Source organism: Taudactylus pleione, unplaced genomic scaffold, assembly GCF_031769625.1.
Source record: "Taudactylus pleione unplaced genomic scaffold, aTauple2 ptg000532l, whole genome shotgun sequence".
Lineage (NCBI taxonomy): Eukaryota > Metazoa > Chordata > Amphibia > Anura > Myobatrachidae > Taudactylus > Taudactylus pleione.
This window is the reverse complement of record NW_028284934.1, coordinates 1,213,174-1,236,534: the sequence shown is the minus strand read 5'-3', so window position 1 is coordinate 1,236,534 and position 23,361 is coordinate 1,213,174. Positions and strand designations below refer to the sequence as shown.

Genomic DNA, 23,361 nt, shown 5'->3' with positions numbered 1-23,361 from the left:
TATCAAGTATATGAGTCCAGAACGCCTCTCTCTGTATTTACCACGGTCTCCTCCTCTGCTTGGTGGTGGCACCCAGTCTATAATTACACATTTAAGACTAGATAGTGGATGTTTCATTTCGCAGAAATGTCGGGCAACAGGTTTATCGGAAGTCCCATTAGTCAACGCAGATCGAATAGAGGACCTGTGATTTGCCATACGCTCACGAAATGATCTTATGGTTTTGCCAATATAATATAATGAACAAGGGCAAATAAGAGCATATACTACATATTCAGTAGTGCAGGTAACTCTATGACGGATAGAAAATTTCCGACCAGTCCGTGGATGACAAAACGTCTGACCTGTGAGCATGCTTCTGCAGGTAGTGCATCCCGCACAACGATAGCATCCTGGTTTGGGAGCATTAAGCCAGGTCTGTGGAGTACCAATATTCGGCCGATCAGGTCGCATCAAAATATCCTTCAGATTCCGCCCCCTCTTAAAACTCATTAGGGGCCTTTCAGGTATATGTCCTTTGAGAACTGGATCTGACGCTACCATATGCCAGTGTTTACGTATAGCCCCAGCCACTATGGGCCCTGCTGTATCAAACGTGGTACAAACCACAAAAGGATCCTGTCCATATTCATTTCGTGGATTATGACCATCTTTAAAGATCTGTCTAGCTCTTGTAAGACATTTGTTGACAATTTTCACAGTGTATCCACGAGCAATGAAACGATCATACATCTTTTTAAGCTGAATCTCAGCTGTTCTTGAGTCAGAATTATTACGGAGTACTCTGATAAATTGTGACACAGGTAGATTGTCTTTTAGACTATACGGATGATGACTAGAGTAGTGGAGAAGCGTATTGTGGTCAGTGGGTTTCCTGTAAAGTCTATACCCATAACCTAGGTCAGTGGTGTAAACAGTTACGTCTAAAAAATCATTTTCCATAAGCTCATATTTCAAAGTTAGTCTAATAGGAGTGTCAAGCTGATTCAGAAATTCAACCATCTCTAACAACGCCTCCTCAGTGTTGTTCCATATCAGAAAAATGTCGTCGATGAAACGACCGTAGAAACAGATACTATCTCCAAACCGCTGGACCAGATGCTGATTCTCATACGCGTCCATGTATAGGTTCGCGTAGGCTGGTGCTAAGTTACTACCCATAGCGGTTCCAGCGGTTTGGAGGTAGTACCTGGTGCCAAATTTAAAAGTTACACGTCAATGTTAACTCCAAAAGGTCCAATAAAAAGTTAATGGGAGGATTCCCCCTATGGGTTTGTTCTAGGGCTCTCCTGGTCGCTGCAATGCCTTCATTATGAGGAATTACCGTATACAAGGAAGAGACATCAAGAGTCACCAAAATGCCCCTAGCTTGTAACGGTACGGTACATAGTTTGTCGATAAAGTCATTTGTATCCTTCAAATAACTGTCCGTTTTCAATACACAGCCTTGAAGAAAACTATCAAGAAATTGAGCAAAGGGAGCAAACAAGGAATTACGGGCCGAAATGATTGGCCGTCCAGGGTTTTTTTTTTAAGGACTTATGTATTTTCAGCAATACATATAGTATAGGACAAATGGGAAACTCTGTTGTCAAAAAACCAAGTGTGTTCTCATCAATCCATCTGTTCGTTAAAGCATTGGTGAGAATTACATCCAATTTATTTTTCAAAATTATACCAGGGTCACCAGATACTATAACCGGTAAGTATTTAAATCACCCAATTGTCTGAATATCTCTCATTCGTAATCTTTGGTATTCAAAACCACTACTTTCCCCCTTTGTCTGCTTTTCTGATGGTAATAGCATCATTCTTCCTAAAATCCTGCAACGCATTCCTCTCAGATTTATTGAGATTATTTCTAGGTTTCAACTGTGTAGTTAAAGATGACTCAATAGAATGATCCACTAGTCTGGCAAAGGTCTTAATATTCGCATTGTGAGAGACAGGGTCAAATGTACTTTTCTTTTTAAATTTACTACTAGAAGAATCAACTGTTCCTGTAAATTTCTCTTTCAACCTTCATTTTCTACATAGTTTCTAATTATCAATGGACCATGAAAATTTATCATGAAAATTAGTTGGCACAAAAGTCAAACCCCTAGCTAATACATTCATCTCTGTATCACTAAGGGTACAATCAGATAAATTGATAACTAAGTCCTTTTCTTTGGCCTCCTCCCTCCTTTTAAAGTTGCCCCTCCTCGGGTGGGGCCTTCTGCGTCTAAAGGGGACTCAGTTTGAGACCTAGTGTAAGCCCTGAGTAATGGGGGTTTGGAACTAGCTTGAATATCAGATTATTCTCTATCAGACGAAGCCTGACTATCAAATTGAAATTGACAGGGTTTAGATCTATTATATCTAAATCTTTGTGAGGAATTATCGGAACCTGTCAACCATCGATATACTCTATGGTCTTGATAATCCCTATTAACCTTTTCTAGTTTAACTCTCTTAAATGTAATTAGTTCTTTACAATATCGCTCTGTTTGAACTCTGATTTTATCAAACCACTGTTCAGATGTATCGGTTTGCAGAACAGGAGCAGCCTTTGCCTTGACAGATGAGAGCTCAGCCCTAATTTTATTTAATTCTGATCCCACTTCTTCTATAACTAATAACAACAAATCAAAAGAACATTTATTCAAAATTGAGCACCACTTGCTACAAAAAACCGGATTGCTTCTACCGATGGTGAGAATATTTTTCAACCTGAAGCCTCTAGGTCAGCGGTTTTCAACCGGTGTGCCGCGGCACACTAGTGTGCCGTGGCCGGTTGTGAAATGTGCAGCGGGGCTGTCAGAGCCACCGGGCACATTTTACTGTACTTCAGCATCCCGGGCCGCTGAGCTCCTTTGGGAGACTCAGGCGCGACCGGGTAGTGACCTGCAAAGATGCGGCGGCGTGACATCACAGGTCACGCACGTCGCGTTGTCCACTGCCCTCCAGCCCGCTCTGCCAGCCAATGCCCTGCGCCAATCAGCCAGCCCGCGCTCTGTCCAGGCAGGTTCTGCAGCCTGCCTGGAAGACCGCCCGCACGCGATCCTGCTGCAGTGTGAGTGACAAGGCGGGAAGAAATGTGGGTTTTGTGGGGACCAGACATTTTTTTCTTCTTCGTGGGTACCAGCCATAGTTTATTTTTTCGTGGGAACCAGTCATGTCATTTTTTTTAGTGAGAACCAGCCATATGTTATCCAGCCATATATATGCCTATTTAGTGGGGAACAATGTCTTTTGTTTTTTTCTGTGGGGCCAGCCATAGGTTTCTTTTTCTGTGGGGAGCAATTCTGTGGGGCGCAATGTGGTATGGTTGTTTTTTTTGTGGGGAGCAATGTGGTTTTTTTTTCTGTTAGGCCAGCCAATGGGATTGTTTTATTCTTGTGGGGGCCAATGTAGTGTGTTTTGTTCCTGTGGGAAGTAATGTAGTGTGTTTTTTGATAGTCCGCGCACACCGCATCGCCGGATAGTGTGCTTTGGCAATTTTAAAATCTTGTGTATGGTGCCGCGAGTTAAAAAAGGTTGAAAATCACTGCTCTAGGTAATTGTTTTTTCTTAAAGTAATCAGACAAAAATTGCCCATGCAAGAGCAGATCAATCTCTTTCTTTTCCAAGTGCAACAATTTATGATATAAATCAAGAGGGCTTTCAGTGGGTAACTGTTTGGAGAATATATATATATATAGATGGGGTGGGGGGAGGGAAGGAGAGGGAGAGGGAGAGGGAGAGGGAGAGGGAGAGGGAGATATATATATATATATATACACCCCAAACAAATTCAAGTTATTTTGGCAGTTTATACTATAGTCACCACCCACACATACATGTGTGTATGTACAGGTATGTATGTATGTGTTTGCTCTTTGCTAATGTAATGATATGTGCTTTATTGAGTACACCACTCATTCTCACAACACCAACACCGTGTGGTACTATGACCTACTCCAATTTACGCTTGAACAGGACCCTCAGCACCCATATATTATCTCACTGGACCCAAGGCTGGGCGAAGAAGTGTCACTGTCACCACACCACTAAAATAGGTCAGGTACTCCTCCCTGACTTGTTTGGCATGTGCCCAGGCTGCTATGTACAACCCCTGCTGCCACAGAAGAGCACCGATCTTGGTCATCTGGCATAGCTGTGTATGTTTTCCTTTGCTGCTGGGTTTTCTGCCTCAGGAAATTATGCAGTACACAGCATGCCATGACGACTCCATGAGCATTTTCCAAAATACGGCGCGGTCTTGAAAGCCTTTAGTTGAAAATAAGCTTCTCCTTGGTCAGGCCCCTTTGCGCAAATGGCTTCATAATGTGTTCATGTAGTGCAAAGGCCTCATCAGCGACAAACACAAAATTCAGGCAGTGCTTGGTTTCCTGAGCAGACAGTAAATTCAGGGTTTTTGAGATAAGCTTCTCACAGAAAGCCAATGCCAATGTCGACAAATAGGAATTCGTAGTTTGCATTGACCACAGCAATGAGAACAATGCTAAAGAATCCCTTGTTATAGTGCGGTGTTGGCAGGTGGGGTTATGCGCACATGTTTGTCATTTATAGCAGTTAGGGAAGTTCCACCATCTTTCAAATTCCACAGCAATGCCTTTCCATTCCTCCACGGTTGGGGAACTAAAAAACAAACAAAAAAATTGTAAATATATGAAATTACCATATCTTTAATATTTTAGTACTGTAACCCCTGACCGGCCGGTATATATCTCCCTGGAAATGACCTGCCAGGTGCTGGAAAGTGAGGGAGAAACTTCATCCCAAGAAACAACAAAAGAAGGGCACAGTGCAAGAGAGACTGGCAACTTTTCAAATGTCCCAACAAGTCCTGGAAAGTGCACAATAAGTGCTTCAAAATAAGCCCGATAAATGGGACAGGGGGATAGATGTATGAAGCTGTGAAAGAGTGGAGAAGTGTGCCAGTAGAGAAGATGCCAATGGCAACCAATCAGCTCCTACTTTTCATTTTATGGAATGTACTTGATAAATGCAACCTCAAAGCTGATTGGTTGCCATAGATAATTTCTCCACTGGCACCTTTCTCCGCTCTTTTCACTGCTTCATACATCTACCCCATAATCGGGTACCACAGTGCATGTATGCTGTGCGATATGGGGAATGACCAGCAGGATAAATTTGATAGACTTGTATACGAATTGGTGGTACAGGGCTTTGACCGGCAACTGATGCCCCACACGCAAATTAGAGAACCACACAATCCCATCACCAGTGATCCCAAACTGGCTCCAACCCCTTCTTTTGCTAATCCCTAATACAGTTAAAAATTATTTAAAAAAAAATAAAATTAAATATGCTGCCTTCCTTCAAACTGTGCAGAGTTTCTAGATTTTAATAAAAAAAACAACAACTTTATTTCACAAGAAATAAAGACTGGTGTTTTTCTTACCTTCAAGTACTGCTGCTTCAGGACAGTAATGATGGCTTTACAGGTCTCTGGGAAGCTTGAGGGGAGATGAGGGAGCCAAACTTCGGTCAGCAAGGGACTTGACAGTAGGCAGGAACCTCAGAGTAGCCACTAGCCTCTCCTTAGCAGGGATGGTTCTCCGCAACTTGGTATTCTGCCTCCGAATGTAAGGTGTCACCAGACGCAACAACTCCTAGAAGGTGGAATCATCCATGCGCAGGAAATTGCGGTAGTCGACCAGACTGTTCTCCCGAATCTCCACAAGCAGTGGCATGTTAGAGACTCCCTCTGCAGCAGCTAATTCTTTGTCCAGCAAGATCTCGCTCTTCTCCTATTCTGAGCACTCTCTCTTATTAGCTAATACCATACAGACAGTGCATAATGCCCTCTACTCTATAGCGAAAATTATCCATCGTAAGAGAATGAAGTATAAACGCACTTTAAGGCATGCAAAACAAAGCAGAGCAGTAAAGCAATGTTCACCAGTTATACACCAAGCCTCACTAGTCACAGAGCAGAACTGCAAAGAGCAAAAATGGCGCCTGCTTTTTATACCCTATAGAAAGTACAGCCCCTATTTATTTATTAACAGTTTCTTATATAGCGCAACATATTCCGTGGCACTTTACAATTGGAGACATTAATAGAACAAAACTGGGTAATAAGACATACAGAGGTAGGAAGGCACTGCTCACAAGCTTACAATCTATAGGGAAATAGGCATTGATACACAAATATAGGTGCTACATATTGCATATTGGTCCAGCCAAATTTCAGCGGTTCTTGGTGGGCTGCATAATCAAAAGGTCAGGTGGATGTGAAAGTGAAGAAAGAAAATATATGAGGTTATATATGGACTGTGTGAGGGGATAATTAGATATGAAAGCTATGAAGGTTTTGTGAGTGGTTTTGGAATCTGATTATGTTTGTCTGAGGTGAGTTTTTAGGGAACACTAAAAGGTTTAGAGAAAAGAGGAAAGTCTTACTGTGCATGGGAGGCCATTCCACAGGGTGTTTGCAGCGACAAAAAAGTCCTGTAACCGTGAATGGAAGCAAGTAATACATTTGGATGAGAGACCCAGATCTTGTGCTGAGCGGAGAGGTCGAGTTGGGAGATATTTAGAGATGAGTGAAGAGATGTAAATTGGTGTGGTTTGGTTAATAGCCTCATGTGTAAGTAAAAGTATTCTGTATTAAATACGGTAGAAAACCAGTAACTAATGGAGGGACAGAGTGGAGCAGCAGACAATGATCGTTTGGCGGGGAAGATCAGCCTTGCAGCTGCATTCAAAATAGAGTGTAGTGGTGGCTATTTAAAGTTTACAGAAATATTTAAGATGGTCGTCAGGTGTTTAGAAAGCAAACATCATCTGACGACCGAGCAACATACAATATATAGTTAGTTTGGAAAATTGTACAGACGATATGCACTATATCGTTTGTCCGGGAGGTCAAGGGAAATCAGGACGACCATCACGTTGTTTGCTGATCATCTAATTTGTACCCAGCATTACATTCAGACAATGGTGCTGTTGATGACTCTCCCCTGTGGTCACTGGAGGATGACAATAAACCCTGGTGCCTATCTGAAACAGCCAGATAGCAGGACCAAGGCATTAGGTACTGTACCTCACAGGGCCGTAGCTAGGGTAGTGCGGCCGATGCCATCGCACAGGGCACCACAGGTCAGGGGGCGCTGTTTGGGCCTGTAAAATTTCTGTTTATTATCATTCTCACTTGTAGCTTCCTCTTATTTCATCCCCAGCATTTCTTGGCCTCTCCGATCTCTTCCCTGGCCCTTCCCCATGAGGACATTCCCCTTTTTTGGGTGCATTATGTCCCTTTGAAAAATTAGGGGGGCTCCAATGCTCTATCTGGCACAGGGCACCAAAAAGTCTAGTTACGGCTCTGGTACCTCATGTAGGCAAATACTCAGTTTAGACTCCACCCAAAGCTAAATGTCACAATACAATTCCTCCTCTAGGAAATGATTCAAACTTTCAAAAGACGACGACAAGTGTATAAGTTGCCCGTAACAATTAGGGTCTGTTATTTTATAGAATGCACTATATAAATAAATACAATCCAATTGGTTGCTATTGATTTCTAAACTTGTCCTCTTTAGATGGTTTGTTATCGCTATCCCCCAGTCTAATGCTAAGTATACAATGTATATTGGCAAGAAAATGTAAAAAGTTTTCTGAAGCATACACTATAAGCATTGTTACTTTGCATGGGACATCCTGTCACTATCTAGAATAACAGTTTTTGAGCACACAGAGAAAGCGCGGATCAGGATTGCAATACAAATACAGGATTGCAATACAAATAAAATTAAACAGCACTGACACAAAAAAAAAAAAAAAATGTCAGAGTGCATATTGACTAGATTATTAGTACACCTTACAGTATGTTTCCTTTTAGTAATACAAGTACATTTTGAGAAAATTTGCAGTAAAAGGAATGTTTTAAAACTGAATAGCAAATTCATTTTAACAACAATTCTCTCTCCTGTATTTAAAAAAAAAAAAAAATCTAAATTGTCAGACCTTCCCACCGTTTGCAGAAAAAAAAGAAAAGAAAATCACTGGTAAGGGCGACCCTTGTAACAACTGGTTCTTACCGGTTTTAAGTTGGTGTTTAAACTCTGAGCCAGAGGTCCTGTACAGCATTTCACTGCCCAGTCCTACAGGAAAAGAAGGGGCAAATTTAATTTACATAGATTCTTTTTTCTCCCAGCCCTTACAGCATAAGCCTATACCTAGGGACCCCATCAACACAATCAACTGGTTGAAGTAGAAAACTCTAACACATTGTTTCTTATAGAAAGAAAATCTAATCCACAGCCTAGTGTACTGCAGTGATGCATCCACAGCTCAGTGTACTGCAGTGTTGCATTGCACTGTACAAAAGCGACACTGGATTCCTCAAAATTCTCACCTTTCTTTTCAATGACTTTAAGCAACTTGGCTAGGAGAGGAGGAGCTACCTCCTGAGGGGAAAATTGATCAGTGAGTTCAGGTAGCAGCACCCCTATAAGAAAAAATAAATACAAATGTAACATTGTCATAAACCATATTCATAATTTTGCTAATTATTAAGTTCTATATAAAAGACAGATTTATTTATTGATTTAATTCACTTTATTATATATCTTTTTTTTTTTTGCAATTTATGTTTATTGGAAGCCAACACAAAATAAAATGAACATGTCATGACTGGTACAGAAACAAAACAACTAGTAATACTGTTGTTCCTACGACATCATGTTAAATGTAAGTGATGGATCACATTTTACAAATAAACAGCACTTATGAAAAACATAAGAACAAATAAGAAACACGATAATAAAAGGGGAAGGAAGTGAGGGAAAAAGAAAAGGGAAGAACTTCACTGCCAGGAAAAAAAAGATACGTATCAATACAAATGAAAAGTAGAAGAGAAGCCTATCACTGTGATAACCTCTTTCCACTCACCACCCTGGTCCCCTACGGATCAATTTGTAATGATCAGATTCTTTATAAAAGGAGCCAAGGGTACCAGATCGCTGTGAAATCTTGATGACCATGCTGTAAAGCTAGTATGATGTCATCCATAGACATATAGTGGTCAAGCAGAGGCCACCATTCATTCACGGTGGGGATGGTAGCAGACCTCCAATGCACTGGGATAACTGCTTTTGAGGCACTGAGTATATGTCTCAGTAAAGTTTTTTTTAAATGTACCTGGGGTTTTCATAGGAGGTTCAGAAGCCAGGGAAAAAGGGCAGATCCTCCTGGAGGATAATAGCCGCAGTCTCTATCACCTTATCCCAGCTGGAGAATGAGTTACTAAAAATTTCCGGCCAATCATCCTCTCCAGCCAAACCCTTCAAATCGACCTCCCAATCCCTTGTGAATTTAGGCCTAGTGGAAAAAAGGTGATCAATGAGCAGTTTAGAAATAAAGGACATAGGGTGTTAAGGGTAGAAATGGGATAGGCACATATTTTTAAATGGAGCAAGCCCACTGCCATAGGTATTAGCGGATCCCAGGCCTAGGAGAAAGTGCTTAATCTGGAGATATTTCCATATCTCCCTATTAGGCAGGCCCCATTTGACCTGTATAGAGGGGAAACTTAAAACACCAGAGGAGTTGAGTAATTGGCCTTTCGTAGAAATCCCTTGCAATCACCATAATTGAAAATAATTGGGTGTAATTGAAATTAATTGGGTGGCAGCCCTGGGGAAAAAGGCCAGATTTCCAAATAATGGAGTTAACGGGGAAGGACTAGGTGAAAGGAGTGTTTCTACAAATTATTTTCCTTTTTTCCAATTATTCAACGTCACTACTTCCACCCAACATGCACAACTTCTTTTGCATCACCTAACATCATCTATTTCTCTTACGACAAAGAAAGGGCCGTTCGCCTGCATTAGGCTACCAGCAGCAAAGCAAAAGGCGTAGCGGATGAGGGTCAGGGAAGTGATGTTAATTACCCACGGCATATTAGTATCATATTGAGATGTAGTGATACTAAACAAAATATGCTACTGGCAATAAGTATCATTGTTAAAAGGAGACCTAAAGTCGGCCATAGCATTCCCGCTAGGCTGTTTCAGAGGGGCGCCATGCCCTGCCCTATTTCTAAAGGGCAAAAAGCACCCTGTCCTGCGGCATCCCGATGAAACAGTTCTGTCCCCTCCCGCAGGACACTGCGGCCCGCGGGAGGGGAAAACTGCTGTGCAGCGGTCACCGCCGGTGAATGGATGCCGGAAGCATGCGCCCGGCATCCATTCACGGTGACCGCAGCATTTGGGGGCTGCCCAGCATGTCCGTACGTGCCGGGCACGCCCCCAAGAGTGACGAAAAGTCAGACCCCCTTTTCATTGGCCAAGCACCCATTTTTGGGCACACGCTGAAGTGCCCTTTCTCTAGGTTCAGCGCCCTGCCTGGCGCCAGACCTAGAGTGAACACTAGCTGGCAATGCACCAGACCAACTTTCTTCCAATCAACCAACTAGTTGGTTGGAATGAAAATCCGGTAATACATGGGAGCAAATGACAGTCAACAATTTGCTCCATACACCAGAAAAGACGAAAAAGGTAATTCAAGCAAGTTGGTTAAATCTGTTTGATTTAAAAAACTTGTCTGAACAACAGCTTTTGTCCATTTTCCAGTGTCTGGGAGTAAATAGCTGATTCCCATTTGCTCCTATGCATTACCGGATTTTCATTCCAACCAACCAACTAGTTCGATGGTTGGAGAAAAGGTGGTTGGTCTGGTGTGTGGCCAAGCTTTAGTCTGAGTTGGGGATGATAGAAGGAGTTGGATGCTGCAGATCAATGCTAAGCGGCCCAATTTCCATCCCCAGCGCGGATCACGCCTGAAAGATGTAACAAAGGATACGACGGCCCTTATAATTTCACTTACAATCATATGATCCCAGAAAACATGATTTCAAGTGCACACACTACTCAATCCTCGTAAAGATGCACACACTACTCAAACCTCGTAACGATGACAAGACATACTGTGCTGGGGTATCCTATCCAGTTACTTGTTGCTCCTGTACACACTATGCGATCATTGTGTAGAACAGTACCAAACATGAATAAAATTTAAATAATGGGCTGTACTGTCGGGGTACACAGAAAGGGCAAATAGGGCAATCGCCTTATGCTTTCTTTGCAATATTGCTGTGTGTCTGGGAGGCTCAATTCATACCTGCTGCAAACTCTACATTAGGAAGTGGGGTGTGGTTTAGCTACATGGGGTAGAGAATAAAAACAGTACGTGGAGTGAGGGCAGAAAAGGGAGTGGCAGTTCAGGTGACGTCTTTGGAGGTACAATCGTCCAAAAAAATCGCGTGGCCCTGCGTACACACTACACGATGTGCACCACATTGTACATCACATCGTCCCATTTTATGTGCAAGCATAAAAAAATCACAGCTGTGAATTAGGCCCATTGTGCAATCATGTGACCCGGGACCAATCTGCATGACCATGGTATAATGTGTATAACTAATCTAATGTTTACACCAGAGGTTCCCAAATGTGGTCCTCAAGGCTCCCCAACAGTCCAGTTTTAGAGATATCCATGGTTGAGCACAGGTGGTTAAATCAAATTGACTGAGGTACTAATTAAGTCACCTGTGCTCAGCCATGGATATCTCTAATACCTGAACTGCTTGGGAGCCTTGAGGGCCGCATTTGGGAACCTCTGGTGTAAACGTTAGATTAGGTATACACATTATACCATGGTCATGCAGATTGGTCCCGGGTCACATGATTGCACAATGGGCCTAATTCACAGCTGTGATTTTTTTCAGTTGAGGATGTGCGAAAATATGCTAATGAAACAGCCGCCGGGACTTTTGAGACGCCCACAGGAGCAATCACAGCTGTACGCAGCTGCGTGCACATAAGCAGCATTGGCCGCAGATCCGGCTAACTTCACTCTTTGAGTGAGTCTAGGGTCACTCAGAATGGCCGACGTAATTCAGACGCCAGAGCCATCTTTCATAAGTACGGGTTCGCAGATGCAGGATTAGATACAGTAAGTCCCTGAAACGGCCAAGACACGCCTGCGCCACAACGTGGGATTACGGTAATGTAATAACACATGCGCTGTGCAACTCAGATGCATGTGCAATAAAAATCACTTGTTTTGCAAAAATACTGGCTCTGTGCACCCCTAGTTAGGGCACTGATTGGCGTAGTGGTGGTCATTACTGCCTCACAGTTCTGAGATCATGAGTACAATTCCTGACCAAGGCACTAATCTGTTTGGGGTTTTAGGTTCTCCATCGTCTGCGTTGGTTTCGTTGGACAATACAAAAACATACTATTATGGAAATTGGCTTCTGACAAAAAATTAACCCTAGCGTGTATGTGTGCCCATGTGATAGGGAATATAGATTGTAAGCTCCACTGGGACAAGGACTGATATAAATAACTGAAATATTCTCTGCAAAGCGCTGCAAGATTATGGGCTCTATTTAATTTAACGCGAATTAGAAAGCACCGGGAGGGAGCTCCCAGAGCTATTCAATTTAGTGCGCTGTTAGGTCGGAGAATGCCATTCTCCCACCTTAAACAGGGTGTTTAGTCGAGAGAATGGGCATTCTACGACTAAACTGCCTGTCGCGATGCTGTTTCCACAGCGCTAACAGCAGAAAACAGCATCTCGCCAGTACTTTTGTCGGATTTCTGCTCACACCCCTAGAGGAGTGTGAGAAGAAATCCTTAACAGTGCTCGGAATTGAATAGCTCCGGGAGCTCCCTCCCGGCGTTATTTAGTTTGCGTTCAATTGAATCAAGCACCATGTATGCATTATATAAATAACTGGTAGTATATAAATAACCTTCGATTCACAATTAAAGTGTTGCAAAAACAAAGCATAAAATATAAAAGTTAAATTCATCTTGCAAAGTTTTGTAGCTATGCCTTACATCAATTTCTAAATATAATCAGCTTGTCAGCACCCTAGCATACTGTACTGCTGTTTATTTAGGAACCTAGTAAACCATGTTTGAAGGGTTTGGGGGTGGAGGAGAACAGCAAAAGAGAGGAAATAAAAGAAAGATGCAGAGCCAGGCTTTGATGCTTTTCCTGCTTCCCCTCCTGATACACACATCCTGGCTCAGTGCCTAATCCTTAGCCAGGCCTATTTAGCATAGTCAGCAAATTCCAAGCTCTCCAAATATATTAACTCTTTAATGATAGGGAGCAATGTTGGGACGCTAGAACCTAGAAATCACTTCTTAGAGAATTATTACAGAATCAACTGCTACATTTGCAAATCATTTTAAAAAGACCTCCTCACAAACTTTCAGCACAATTATTTCCCAGAATGGTATAAGTACCAAATTCAGAAAAAGTGGTCTGTGTGTCTATTAATCCCATGGAGTTTACAGTGTATTGGAAGTAAAAATAAAGCTTATATGTTACTGGCCAGACATTTCTGTAGCATACATTTAAGCACTGGAGATCTGGTTTGCCGAGTTCCTTGAACTACTGACTCCCGAAAAACAAAAAATGTATACTACAGATTAGGGATGTGCAGGCTCGGATAGGTTCGAGTTTGCACGTTGAGTTCGGATTTTTCCCTCCAAAAAAACGGAACTCAGAAAGAGGCTAAACGTCATCTTACATGGACGAACATCATCATTCCTGGACTTTGGTGAGGCCAAACTATGATAATGCTGTCAATGTCCCAATATTTATGCACCTGACTGTATGACTTGACATATTAAAGTAAATTTGCATATCCAAACAGATTAATAAATCTAAATAAATAAATGTATATATTTTTATAATTTATTTTGGAAATAAATAAATAATAAGTCCTCGATTTATTTCCGTGCCAACAAACAGATGATTGTAATGAAGATATAACGTTATAGAAGTAGAAACCACAACATAAACTGGGCGAAAGGAAAGAACATATGGAAGAAGACAGAGGGGGGAACTTCAGGGCAGGGTGTGATTTGCTTCTACTTCCCTACACTAATCTGAGTTCCAGATATTTCTATGAACACTCTAGTGATAAACAGGTTAAAAAAAACTGTTTAACTGACGAATTTGGAAGGGATATTTGAAGCTACTGTATGGGAAGGTGCAACCTCTTTGACAATAAAGTGCCCTAATGAAACATCAAGTAGAATTCTGGCTGCACATCCAGTAGATTGGCTGCATATTCAAACCACCAGCACTATGTACATACAAATTCCTCATTATCATAATCACCAGATTGTGGTGTTTTGAGATCAGAATGTTGGTTAATATCAGTAATCAGAACGCACACATTTACTTTTTCCTCAGCTGTCTTTATGACACTTTGCCAATATAGTAGGATTCTAGGGGCATTTCAAACAAATGTGGAATGTAGTATCAAATGCTGAACTACATTCTCTAGTATAAGACCGAAACTCCTGAATATATTTTGCACAGCTGAATCTGGCCCAAGTACCATCTGGATAATATTGTTAGTCTTCGCCTAGTGATCTCTGTAGATATTGAAGACTGGAAATAGATTTTCAATCAATAACTTATAAAATCAAATATGCAGCATATATCAAGTGCTGGTCTGTTATTCATAGTTCATTCTACAGAGGTGAATGTGACTCAGTAGGAAGGCCAAGCTCTCCTAAAGAAAAAGTATAATTTGGACATATGGGTGGTGATTCAATTCAGGTGTGCTGTTCATAGCACCGGGAAGGAGTTCCCAAAGCTATTCAATTCAGCGCAGTTAGGCCGACAAAAGGATTTCTTCTCCCACCCTCCTGAAGGTGCGAGCAAAAATCCGACTAAAGCTCCGGTCGCATGGCTGTTTGCCAGCTTGTACGGAGAATGTTGGTTCTCGCGAGTAAATACCAAAGTTAAGTTCAGAGAACCGGCATTCTCCAACTTAAGTTGTTATAGTCGGACTAGACAAGGTTGTGAATTGAACAGCTGTGGGATCAACTTCCTGGCACTATTCACCTCGCACTGAATTGAATCGCCCCATAGAGTCATTAATCCAAATCAGATAATACCTATTTCCAGTTGTAGAATGCACAGATCAATTATGGACCAAACAGCTGACCAAGAAAAAGAACCTTTGACTGTGACCAAGACAGAGAGCCATTCACATAGAGAGCCATTTATTTTAATCCTAGAAGCAGGTGCTCTGTAGAGAACAAGAGCCCCATTTAACAAGGTTACAAAAAAAATGGGCGCAATATAGTGTCAGCTCTCCTTCCTGCATGCAGCGATATTTTCCTAACTGCTGCTTGTATTCAACACTACAGGACTGTGCAGTAGGCGGTAGTGTTATATTACAAGGCAGCATGTTTTTCTCTTCCACGGATGCCGACGAATGAAGAGGATCCAAGGGAGGTCCCGGCAGCTGGCGAATGCGCAGACTGATTGTAGGGACAAACAGTGGGAGGGAGGGGACGGAGAGTAGGAGGGAAGGGGCGGAGAGCGGGGCCAGGAGACTGAGCTGCAGCAGTGCATTGAGAGTCATGTCCAAGATGCCGGCTACTCGCAATTACATTACCACTTGCCGGCGCAGCTGGATTCCAGGCAAACCTGGGGAGTTTGGACTTACACCACGAGCGGTAAGTCGCAGACACCACTCATTGCTAAATACAAAGCCGATACAATTTGCATGGGCAGGAGAAAGCAGCCAAGTGCTGCTCAGTCCAATTTGTCAAACTGCGGTATCTGCCTTTATAGATACAGGAAAGGTGCTTAAGCACTTTTCAGCATTAGAAAAGAGTGATAAAATGCTTCTCTCTCGTTGGTTAATGGGGCACTAATTACCCTACGCAATCTTTCAGGACACCTGTTAAGGAGAGCCAATCAACTACAAAAAATTATTTTTCAATGTCAGTAGATAGGAGTTAAGAGTTTCTCTACACGCGAGATGAATCATTAAGCTGGCCTCACATCTAAAGATTATCTTTCTATGTAGCCAACTAGTTGGCTGGTATGAACGAAAATCTGATCATGTATAGGTACGAATGACAATTGGCGATTTGCTCCCGACATAAGGTAATTTAAAACAATTTGGTTAATTTGTTTGATTTAATAAACATGGCTAATGCTGGCCATACACTAGACCAACTTACATCCAACTAGTTGCTGATCATCATTTGCTCCCATACATTACCAGATTTTCATTCCAACCAGTTGGATGAAAGTTGGTCTAGTGTATGGCCAGCTTTAGTGACCATTTTTGTGAGTCTTCCAGCTTTTAGGAGCAAATGACTGATAGTCATTTGCTCACATATAATACCAGATTTTGGTTCCAGTTCTAGTTGGCTGATTGGAAATAATCTCTAAATGTGAGGGCAGTTTTAGTTCGTGGTTTTGTTTAGTGCTTTCCTACCAGGAATGAATTCCACCTGGTCATTGTGGATCAGTCCCCGTAAGATAAGTTTAAAGTGATTGCCAATCACTTTAAACTTAACATTTTTATAAAATTTCGAGTAGATTAAAGGCCTATAAATATCTAATATGGAAGGACCATGCCCTCCTTAGTGAGAACTGTGATGTTGGCCTCAAGAGAAGGGACAATTAGTGGAGTCTGATCTCTAATTGAAGGCCTGTAGGAGAACAGCATTTCATTTTCCACCAACATTTCTATAGTATGATATAGTGAAATCATCAGGGCTCAGTTCTTATGAATTGGAGAAGATGCTATTGCATCTTCTAACTCTTTTAGTGATAAAGACTTATCCAAGTATTCCTACATTTCTGTCAAGATCATGGGAAAAACAATCTTCTATAAAAATGCTTCTGTATACCTGTATGTGTCTCTGCATTAGAGTCCTTGTGCAAGATATTGAAAGCTAAAGCGGTCCATATACAGGGCGATTTCTTGCACGATATGGCGGATTTAGATCGTATCGACCAATCGTGTACATCGTGTCGTAATTCTGAATCGTAGATCTTATGGAAAAGCGGTAAGATTTTGACCTATCATGTACGGTGTGATACACATCGTATGCGGTTTGTCACATCGTCCACGATACAGATGCATGTAGCACGGACCAGGGAGATTCATGCTACATGCATCTGTGTCATTGAGACAGAGCACGGACGGGTCAGTGAGACCCGTCTGTGCTGCTGTGTATTTCAATGACACAGTTGCACGCACGGACCAGGAGATCCGTGCTACATGCATCTGTGTCATTGACACAGAGCACGGATGGGTGAGTGAGACCAGTCTGTGTTGCTGCGGTACCAAAATAAAAAAAAGCTGTGTTAAAATTTTTTTTTTTTTTTTTTTAAAGCGTGCCCCCCCTCTCCCCCCCACTAAAGAGGGGGACCCCTACGTCGTTTGTACACCAACGGGAGATCGACCAGCACCTCAACCCCCTAGTATGTCTTCTGGGATCCAATGTTACCACTCTGAAGTTTTTGTACAAATTATGTAATGTTTGACAAAATTCATCCATTGGAAGGCCCAGAACAGGCTCTTTGGGTCAAAGTTCTGCCTGATGCATTCCGCCATGAGATCCGACCGGGACCCTAACCACTCCATTAGGCATCACAGATCAATCCACCCTTCTGTGAAGCATTCATTCAAATCCATCCAGTGGAGAACAGGCACCCCTGGTCAAAGTTCAGCCAAGCGTCCCCGGGTCAAAGTTCTGCACAGTGTACACCAATGGGAGGTCCGACTGTGACCTCAACACACTAGTATGTCTTCTGGGATCCAATGTTACCACTCTGAAAATTTTGTCCAAATCCGTCCAATGGAAGGCTCAGAACAGGCTCCCCGGGTCAAAGTTCTGCCTAGCGTACACAAACGGGAGGTCAGACTGGGACCATAACTCATCTAAAACCTGGCCAGGATCCAACTGGACCACCTCACGTTGGTTTCACCCCAATCGGTGAAATGGTGTCCGAATGCATAACCGGACAAAACAAACGAAATACAAACAAAACAGACCAATGAATTTTATATATAAGATCGAATTGATATACAGGGTGGTCCATAAGTGGGAAAACACTCCCATAAAAAGGAAATAAGGAAATATTAATCCAGTGTCTACACACATGATATGGGATTGGGGAAAACTTTTTAGGGTATGTCACCAGTATGGCGGCCATCTTGAATGCAACTCTTTGAAAGGTAGTCATATCAAACAGATGCAGAATTTCATTAAAATAATAATGGCGTTCTCCATTTTATCGTATCTATTCATTCAAGTTTTAAATGAGTTTTCTTTTGCAGGTAGTCTCATTAATGACAATGGCACTAACACAAACAAAACATGTTGCGATTGTCTTGATATCTGGAGAACGTAGCACACGTGCTATTGCAAATTATTTCATCCAACGTCACCCAAATAGGTCACCCATTACTCATAGTGCAGTTGCCAAACTCCTTGCCAAATTTAAAGAAACCAGATCAGTTGCAGTTAAAACAAAAAGGACGACCAAAATATGTTACAGATGAAGCAACAACTGCTGTACTGGCATCATTTTCAAAGAGCCCACAACGTAGCACTAGTCAACTGTCTCGTGCACATGGGGTTAGTCATATGGCTATTTTGAGAATTTTCCCTACACATAAATGGCATCCCTACAAGATTCAGATGTTGCAAGACCTGACTGAGGATGACACAGATCGTCGGGTGGATTATGCACACTGGGTAATACAGCAACTTCAACTGAACCATTATATTCAACACCAGGTATTGTTTAGTCATGAGGCAAGTTTCTTTGTCAATGGTGAAGTAGACAAACAGAACCACGGGTACTGGTCGGAGACAAGCGCTCAATGTCTGTAGGGGTTGTAGCCAACAGTTGGTATGGTGTGGTTTTGTGAGGTACCCGTATTGTGGGACCATTCTTCATTGATGAAACATCAGCACATTACAAGAGGTTGTTAGATGAAGAGATTTTTCCCTCATTTTTATCAGAGGATGGGTCATATCCTAATTTCTTCCAGCAAGATGGTGTCCCACCTCATTATGGACTCACTGTCAGAGAATATCTTGATCTGCAGTTTCCCCAAAGGTGGATTGGCCATAGAGGTCCAGTCCAGTGGCAATCAAGATCCTGAAATTTAACTGTTGGATTTCTTTCAGTGTGGTTACCTGAAGGAACATGTTAATGCTGTGGAGATACAAGATTGTTATAATCTGCAACAACAAATTGTTGATGCTTGTGCTCCGATTCAGTCAGACATGTTGGTCAAGGTTATTTAGGAACGGGAAAAGAGAATAGACAACCCTGCAACATCGTGGACAGCACTTCGAACATATCCTATAAACTTTATGTTAACCTCAAGAATGAATACAGATACGTTAAAACGAAGGACACCATTGTTTTCCTTATGAGATTCTGCTTCTGTTTAGTATGTCACATTACTACCTTCCAAATTCAAAAATTATAAGCGAAAAAGTTTTCCCCCACTCCCATACCATATGTGTAGACTTACGGACCACACTGTACTTATATTGATAACTGCACTTCTAATTAATACAGAAAAAAAACAGTTAAACTAGTTCAATAAGAGCTGCATTACCTGTTTCTTTCCCTCCCCGAATGCACCATGCAATGATTCTAATCATGAAGCCCAGGAAAAATCAGCTTGCATGGAACAGGCCCCTGGGACTCTGTTGTGGGGAAGGAGCTTAGTAATTAAGTGGTAACACAGCTTTATAAGAACTTACATTAGATGTAATAAAAAAAAGTTATATTGAATGCATCCTAACAGTTGTAATTACTTTTATATTATGGAAATAGGAAATACTGCAGTGCACATAACACAAATCAGTATGCAATATCTATAGCAATCTACTCCAATGTAAACTACTTGGTGGCCCATGTGTGCCGATGGTTCAGTAAAGTGTGCTCCATCTGTAGTTCTGTCCAGTAGTAACAAGTACTGACCAGATCTGTACACACACATATTTAACTCTTTCTCTCATACCCTCTTCATTTACAAAATGCACAATGCTGGTAAGTATTTCAGAAAGAATTCTCTCACGCTACAAGATGGGGGAAAAACGCCTTTCAGTACAGCCTGTTGTCCAATTACATTTCTACCACGTGTCTCAAAAATGAGGAAAGAAAGAAAAAAAAAAAGTCCCAAACTGGTTTCAGCAAGATCAACTCGCTGTGTAATGCACGCAGATACAATCTTTCAGCTAAATGAAGTTATGCCAATACTCTATTAAATTACAGAAACAAAACAATAGAACAAATGTTTTATAGCCCCTTTCATGTATAAAAATATGTTTATTTCCCAACTGTAGCTAGGTTTAGACACACTTAACTTCAGAAATCATGGAGCAATATTAAAAACTCAGCAAGGTCAAGACAACACTATAAGCTCTGCTGCACAGAGCACAATGTTTATATTTTATGCAAAATGAAGTAATGGAAATGGAATTAAATCCAAAATATGTTGTAGAGGTGAACAACGGTAATAATTTGCAGAGTGAGAAAACTTCTTCTTAGAAACTGCTTATTGCTTTCTCCGAACTGCTGTAGTTGATTAGTAAATCCTTCTAGCATGCCTAGTCATGGATTTTAATATGTAGAACTATTACCCTTTTCCATAGCAATATACTGGTGCCTCAGACAATACAGATAGTAGAAGTGCGAGACGTTTTTAAAAGGTTTTGTAACTGAATTTCAGATGTAAAAACAGATATCAGACCACACAAGTCATGAGTACAGAATCTAATGAGCCCTTAGGAATGAAGTAACGACATCCAAATCTGGGAATCAATATTATGGAACTTGAGCAGCGCAACCCTACTGTATCACCCACTGCAAGTTCAGCTCACTGAGGAGGCAAAAAATGGAAACATAACCACACATTAAGCTGGTGACGAGAAACAGCATAAAGTGGGAATCAGATTGGGGCCACCATCATTTTGAAACATAAATGGGATTCCCATGCAACACGAGGTTTGCTCTATTCCTACATACAACTGGACTTGAATCCCAGGAGTCTGACAGCCAATATACCTTGTATAAAAATAAAATCACAGCTGTGGAGTCATGTCGACTGATTTAAATATTCTCTGGCTCTCTCATGTTACGTTTAAAAAGGGTACCAAACAATTTAGGGCTCAATTTAACACCAATACTTAATGCCAGCAGCATATTCCATTTAGTGGGGAATTAAATTAGCTGCAATAAACCGCTTTTCTGCTAAAGCGACTTATCGCGCAATCCTATTAGCTACGACTTTTCGCAGGTGGGAATTCTCAATACCATTTGGCACGAAAAGGTTTCACCATCTCCTTAGCAAGTGAAAAGTTGTGCAAAACCCCTATTTTTGGTTAAAAGAGTCTTGGTTCAGAACCACTGGGACATCCTCCTTGATGACTAATTAGGCAAAAATATTTTTTTTATTTAGCTTAATTTGGCCAATAATGACATGTACAAAATGCTGGGAATGGGTTAATTGATGTGGGACAGGTATATGGGGGTGCTGAATAAATGGGACAGTTGATTTTAAGATTGCAGGTGGGTTTTAGACACATCATTTGCAGATTTTATAAAAGTGTCTTTAAATGACACAAATATATACTTATAGGCAATTTTATGCACCCCCAATTTAAGAACATTTATTTTGCCAAAACAACACTTGCTTACAATAATTATTTCTCTGTTTTAGAAATATGCTTATAACAGTCATTTGACACATTTTAAGAACCCAAAATACTTTTATTATGACCACTAATACACTTCTATATTATCCCCCTACTGTAGATCAGTTTGGGTTTTTTTGAGATATAGGCAGATTTTCCCATTCTTACCTATATTTATTGCGGGAAAATATTTGAAAAATTGTACAAATGCCACATAGCAACTTTTGTAACAGGAATGCGCAAAAAATGCAGCGGTACATAGCCGCAGTACAAGGTATCCACGAATTGTAAGATTAAGTTATCGCATTATTGCGGCTAATTGAATTCCACCCTTAAGGTCGATACACACTAGATGATGTATAGTGTGCCAGACCTCGTCAGAGACAGGACCCGATGGGGTGCGCTGGCATCGGCAAGTGCATAAACACTTGCCGATGACGGCGGGGGCGATGCTACATTCAATAGCATGGCCCTTGCTAAAGATAATCGCCAGTGGGCTTATACGCAGGGCCAACTGAGTATGTCGCTGACGAAGTGCGGGAGCACGCAACGTCAGCGACATAGCAGGTATACAGTCGACGATGTGCCCGATATGTCGCTCCAATCCGCCGAATCTGACAACATATCGTCTAGTGTGTACCCAGCTTTAGTGTCACAGTAATACTAATGAATATGCCACTGATATTTAACATAATTTATCTGTCTGGTGAGGTCCTGAGATACCTCCCTCCTCATCGGCATACTCGCTCTGTTGCCAACAGCCTAGCGCTGCTGGTGACAGGCTAATGACTAATGCTCATGCTCGATGTCCATATTCTCATTGCGCTTCAACCCGGCTGGAACTCGGTAAAGCATGGAAGGCTTTGCCGACATCAAAAATGCTTTTGTCGGGTGCCCTTTGGCAGCAATGGGAACCGTACCTCTAATGCCATCTATTGATGGCATAAGCAGTACAGTCACAAAGAGTGGTAACTGGTAAGCTAAGCTTAAGGTCATTTGTAAAATACTGAATGGAGTTCATAATCCCTATAAGGAGTGCTAAAGAATTATGACTTGTTCTTAAATGGAACCCTTCATTTCAAATGGAATTGCTATAATAGGAAAGGAATGGGTGTTAAAATATGAATTCCAGAAGAGATATTTTGTAATTTGCACTGTATTCACCTGTTACAAGTAAAATGAATTACATGCGTCGCTATGCCACAAGGATCTGTGATATTTTGTTTGATAAAATTAATTATGAAGCAAAGTCAAAATAACTTAGCATAATGTAAGATAACTAAAATCAAGTAAAAACCCAGCCATGGATTGGTTATTTCTAACCCTAGACATCGACAAGTTTTATTTACTACTCTTTTAGCTTACATCTTACTCAAAAAGTAGCTTATATACAATTTTTTCACACAGAAACTATGCTATTTGAAACATTGCTACATAAGAGACTTTCACTAAAGCGCCCGTCCACCTGGCCAGAGCCCTGGCAATTGCTACATGCAGCAGTTTTTTCCCAGGGATGTAAAACACAATTGGCAAATACCATCTTAATAGTGTAGGAGAGGGGGAAGGGGACCAATCACAAACTGTAATCCGTTGGTAGCAGCTTGTTATTGGGCAGCTTCTTTCTCCCAACCAGTCCCCGATTTTTGGAACTTTAAGAGGAACAGAGCAGTCCCTGGACTTCACTAGGGAGTTGGGCACCTCAGTATATTAATGAAGTGGGCAGGAAAACAGAATAATTACAATCTCAAGCATACCAGTCACATATAGCTGTGAAAAATGTAACAATGGGGGAGATGTATTAAGCGCTGAAGCGGTATCAGTGCACGTTGTGTGCGCT

The 23,361-nt window shown here is 41.5% G+C and overlaps 1 protein-coding gene across 3 annotated transcripts in view; it reads right to left on the bottom strand.

The window, feature by feature from the left end:
• The window catches only part of LOC148501151 (phosphatidylinositol 3-kinase regulatory subunit gamma-like), a 124,504-nt gene that overhangs the window by 50,610 nt on the left and 50,533 nt on the right, over positions 1-23,361 (bottom strand). For all 3 annotated transcript variants that reach the window (XR_015870077.1, XR_015870078.1, XM_088450863.1), the window contains exons 3-4: positions 8,369-8,461; positions 8,052-8,114 (exon numbers count right to left, since the gene is read on the bottom strand). Coding sequence is in view for 1 of the 3 variants with exons in the window: in XM_088450863.1 (XP_088306989.1) it covers positions 8,052-8,114; positions 8,369-8,461 (156 nt within the window). In the remaining 2 variants the exon portion in view is untranslated. The remainder of the gene's footprint in view (positions 1-8,051; positions 8,115-8,368; positions 8,462-23,361) is intronic.